Source organism: Henckelia pumila, chromosome 3, assembly GCF_033568475.1.
Source record: "Henckelia pumila isolate YLH828 chromosome 3, ASM3356847v2, whole genome shotgun sequence".
NCBI lineage: Eukaryota > Viridiplantae > Streptophyta > Magnoliopsida > Lamiales > Gesneriaceae > Henckelia > Henckelia pumila.
In genome coordinates, this window is record NC_133122.1 from 140,830,740 (window position 1) to 140,836,097 (window position 5,358).

General features: G+C 39.1%; 1 protein-coding gene across 1 annotated transcript; it reads right to left on the reverse strand.

Annotated features, from left to right (window-relative positions):
- Nucleotides 1-3,306: 3,306 nt before the first annotated feature.
- Nucleotides 3,307-5,090, reverse strand: LOC140886450 (CBL-interacting serine/threonine-protein kinase 14-like). The gene has a single exon (XM_073293025.1). It carries the CDS (start codon nucleotides 4,769-4,771, stop codon nucleotides 3,419-3,421), a length of 1,353 nt encoding a protein of 450 aa, XP_073149126.1. The 5' UTR covers nucleotides 4,772-5,090; the 3' UTR covers nucleotides 3,307-3,418.
- Between the last annotated feature and the right edge of the window lie 268 nt (nucleotides 5,091-5,358).

Genomic DNA, 5,358 nt, shown 5'->3' on the forward strand with positions numbered 1-5,358 from the left:
ATTTAATTAAAATTTTAAAATCCAAATAAAATTATTTGGGAGTCCAAATAATTTTATTTTAATTTAATTGACTCAAAAACCCATTAATTCATAAAATATTCTAAAAATCAAAAGACTCGAGCTCGTTCCACCTAACCCGGACCCGGACCCACTTAACCCGACCCACTAACCTACTGACCCGACCCGAGCCCCCACGACCCGACCCGGTACCCTAAACCCTAGAACCCGAACTCCTTACACTCCCTCGGCTGCGGCCGTGAGCAGCAGCCATTCCATGGCTGCTGCCGGCCGGCTCCGGCCGCCCCTGGCCGGAGCGCCGCCGCCCGGACGTAGCCCACGTCCGGGCGGACCTAACCTGTCCAAACCCCGGCCCCCATGCAGCCTAACCCAGGAATCCCTTCGGCCCTTCCCTTCGAACCCTACTCTGCGCCCCCTTCGACCGAACTGCTGCAATTTCCTCCCTGGGCTCGTTTGGCTCGAGCCATTCGAGCCACACGAGTCCAGGCCGTCCCCCACACCTCCTAGGCCCTGACCAGCAGACATACCTCCATGGTTAACCCATAAACGTGGCCATGATTAAGAGAAACAAGGAAACATGCGCATACATCCAACACCTTAACGTTTTTCTGAAAAATCTTTAAACAATTTTTGATGCATAACACTACACACACGCATATACACTGGTACGACACAAAAAGTAGAGAAAAGGTCATGCCTTTCACCGTAGACGACGAGAAACACGAGCGTGGGACGGTTCCGGGACGACGGGACGAAAATAAGGAACTTCGGAGCTTCGAGGACCATGGCTATGGCTTTTCTGGAACTGCTGGGTGGAGAGGATGAAGAACAAGGAGTGGGGGTGGCGGCTGATGCTAGGAGTGACGTGAGGTTTGGGTGGGGTTGGGTAGATTTAGGTTTTAATATTTAAGAAAATGGGTTTTTAGGTTATTAAATTAAAATAATATAAAATTTAAACATTCTAAAAAATTTAAATCGGAAACTTAAATTAAAATTTATAAAATCCCGAAATTAAGAATTAGGGGAATTTTAAAGATAATTAAAAATCATTATTTTGGCTAATTTTGGATAAAAATGACCCCTAAAATTAAATAAAATTAAATACTTAAAATTTTGAGATAATAAAACTCAAAATAATATTTTAAGGCTCTAAAAAGGCTCATAAAATCATTTGGGTGGAAAGTTGTCATCTCGTCCGTCCACGGTCCCGTCTACGCGATCAAATAATTAAAATACTAAAAATCATAAAAATCACTAATTATGGGTTAAATGCTTAAAAATAAATTAAATCATGCACAAATAAATTCACATAATTATTTAACCCATAAATCATAAATTTAAATAATTAAATATCCTAATTATGCAGGCGGATTTACGTAATTAAAAATACCGGGTGTTACATAAAATCTCTCCTCTCTGATCTTCCCATGACATACAATCCTTCACTCTGATCACTGCCTTGAATTCCAGCCTTCTTATTCAACTCTTTGGACATCAAAGCTGAATCTACTTCCTCCAAAGTCAGTGTTTTTTTACCATATATCATGTTATCCCTCAGATTGTCATAAACATCAGGAAGAGAACGCAACAGCAACAAGGCTTGATCTTCATCTTCTACCTTAATCTCTATATTCTCAAGATCCAAAATGATTTTATTGAAATCGTCAATGTGATCTTCAATAGACTTACCATTCGGCATCTTGAAGGTATACAACTTTTGTTTGAGAAAAAGCCTATTCGCCAGAGACTTTGTCATGTAGAGATGTTCAAGCTTCAACCAAATCGCAGCTGCTGTAGTCTCCTTAGAGATTTCACGCAATACTTTGTCTCCAAGACTCAAGATCAGGGCGCTATGAGCTTTTGCAAGGATTTCCTTTTTTTCAACCCCTTTGATCTTCTCCGGCAAATTGTCATCTCCCAGGAGTGCATCTTCAACTCCGTTTTGGACCAATAATGCTCTCATTTTCAGTCTCCATAAACTGAAGTCGTTCTTTCCCGTGAATTTCTCGATATCGAACCGTGTGGTGCCCATCTTCAAACGAGGCTCTGATTCCAGTTTGTTATGATTTGTATTGATTCACAATCGATTAACTCACACTCAAGATAAGGTCACACGATCGAAGAACAAAAGCTCTGTAAGAAATAAAATGAATCCAAACAAGAACACCAGAAGTTATAGTGGTTCGGATAAAAAATATCCTACATCCACTTTGCCTTGCCCAAGGCTCAATCAATTATTGGATCGAAATCAGTTTACAAGATGAATACACTAAAGAACACAAATCGCATACAATGATATTACCAAACTAATATCAAGAACAAGAACGATCTGTGAAGATGATGAACAATCAATCAACAACTCGTATTCTTGAAGGAAATCTTTCTCATGATCTTGATGCACCAGCCTTTACGTATATATATATATATTGCATGCAAAGTCTAGGGTATCCAATTCCTATAATTGCTGCCGTTGAGTCAGTTAGACGAGCTATAATTCTCTGCATCTTAATCTTGATCTCAATGTGCACCTTAAACCCTGATCCAACCAATGACTAAATAGGTGATCCAATCTTCACAAATATATTTTTGTTGTTTAAAGAAATAACATCATAAATTTAAAATTCACTTTTTTATATTTATATAAAATTTAATATTAATTGGAATAGATTTCAAGTTCACACAATAATAGTTTCATTTGAATTTCAATATATAATTTCACTGTTAACCATAAAATATCGAAATTTATAAATTTAAAATATTTTCATGGAAATATACCCTTGGATAAATAGTTAGAATGTTACATTAACATCGACCAACCCAACTTCTTTGTTTAATTATTAATTATTTGCATAGGCGCTGCATGAGTGATGTGTACTCCAGTCCAAAAATCTTGTAAATTGGCCACTAATAGAAAGAAAGGTGTTTGTTTCTGGTATGATTGATAAACAGAGAAAAGACAGCCAAGAGGATTTAATTATTGGTTAGTTTAGGGTGTAATTAATACGCACTTGAATGATGAGATTAGATTAATTTGGGGATTGCTTTTACGTACGTAAAAATAAAGAATATTCTTGTTCCAACTCAGCTGCTTCAATGTAAATCACATAATATATTCTTATTCTTCCACTTTTATTCATTTCGCTTAAAGGTTTGTTGTGTTCAGATGGGACATTTTATACAACGAACCTAAATTTTAACCTGTCTCTTAAATCCTTTTTTTTTTTTTTTTTTTTTTTTTTTTATCTAAAGAATTAAAGACCGCAAACAAGAAATTAAAGATGCAGCATGTATATTAATAAGATGGGATGAATACCAGGGAAAAATAGTTTACACAGAAACCTGGTAATTGAAAAATTTCTTATCTATTTATTTAATTATTATTATAAAATATAATTATATATTAATGATTGGATTCCCCCAAAAGGTGGGAGTGAGTTACGTCGCCGGAGATATTGTGTTCCGATTGATGAATTAAATCACTCAGCCGTGGCTTCAATCTGTCGTACCAAATATCACCACCTTCCAAACCACCAATCGTGACGTCCACCACCACCAGCTCCTCCGTCAACCGCTTGACCCCCACCGTCAATTCACATGAGTTATTATTATTCTTCACCAACAGCTTCAACATCCTCATCATCCCCTTCGACTTCACCACCCTCATCATCCCCTCCTCCGCCGCCGCCTCCTCCTGGATCCTCTGGATTATCCTCTCCGGCGTCTCGGCAGACACAAACATCTCTGAGCTAACGGGATCCCCTAATAACCCCGACAGATCAGTGCCGGAGGAGTAGGAGATCAAATCGAAGGCGTTCAAGAAACGGCCGGAATATTCTTCATGATGATCTACAGATGATAAATATTCCTTGGGTTTAGTCTTACTCTCAGTTTCAGTCTCCCCCTTTTGAAACCAAGGATCCAAGAGTATCTCATCGAGGGTGATTCTTGAGGCGGGGTTGGGGTCGAGGATGCGAGACAAGAGGCGCTTGAGCTCCGGGGAGGTCCATTTGGGACAACGGAAATCTCCTTTGTAGATCTTTCTATACATAGCCATGAGATTGGTATCGTTGAAAGGCAAGTAACCAGCATTCAACACGAAAAGAATGACTCCACAGGACCAAACATCGATTTTGGCACCATCGTAGCCTTGTTTTGCGAGGATCTCAGGCGCAACGTAAGCCGGGGTTCCGCATAATGTGTGGAGCAAACCGTCGGGTCGAATCTGATCGGTGACGACGGCGCTTAGGCCGAAATCAGTAATCTTGAGCTCCCAATTGTCGTCCAGCAAAAGATTCTCGGGCTTCAAATCACGGTGATAAATACCCAGCGAGTGGCAGTAACCGACGGCGGAGATCAACTGCTGGAAATACTTGCGGCTGAGATCCTCGCTGAATCTGCCTTTGGCCACCTTGGTGAAGAGCTCGCCTCCTTTGGCGAATTCCATGACGAAGTAGATCTTAGTTTTGGTGGCGAGTACTTCCAGGAGGCGCACGATATGAGGGTGGTCCAGCTTGTGCATGATAGAAATCTCCCTCTTAATGTGCGCCACCAGGTTCTTCCTCATCACGCGTTGCTTGCTCATGGCTTTGATGGCCACGCTTCGGCCGCTGCGGAGGTCGCGGCCGTGGTACACTTTGGCGAAGGCGCCGCAGCCCAGGAGTTTTCCCACCTCGTATTTCTTGAACAGATTCAGGCTAATCTCTTCTCCGGCGGCGGCATCCTCCGCCTTTGAAATTAATCCTTCCAGCGTCATTTTGATCAATCACAAATCCAACTATGTATATATCATAATATTCTTTAAGAAAAGGATGGAACATATACATACACCAGGCCAGAATCAAATTATATATACAAATTTTTTTTTTTATTCGATCTTTGCAAAAATCATATATATATATATATTAACAAAGAAAAATTCCTTCTAGATGAAAATAAATTAGATTGATACAAAATTCTATTGGAATGAGAATGGAAGAAAAAGGAATTTTTTTTTTTAAAAAAAAAAGAAGAAGAAGAAGAAGAAGAAGAAGAAGAAGAGGGAGAGGGAGAGGGAGGTGAGAAATACTTAAAAGAGGTTGAAGAGAGAGAGAGAGAAAAATATATAGAGAGAAAATCGCTGCTTTAGTTTATTTATTAGGGGATTCTTGTGATTATGATAATGATGCCAAAAAAATATTTAATGCCAACTCTATCGATTAAAGACTTCAAATTTTAAATAAAATTGTTGCGTAAAAAATTAAGGGATAGTTTTCACACTAACAACAAACAAATTCCACATGGTTGAATTAAGAGGACTAGTTTAATTTATTAATTAATGACAATAATAAATACATCACAACT

What these genes read in the sequence shown, in the direction of transcription:
- LOC140886450 (XM_073293025.1), bottom strand. Translation starts at nt 4,771, where the DNA reads ATGACGCTGGAAGGATTAATTTCAAAGGCGGAGGATGCCGCCGCCGGA.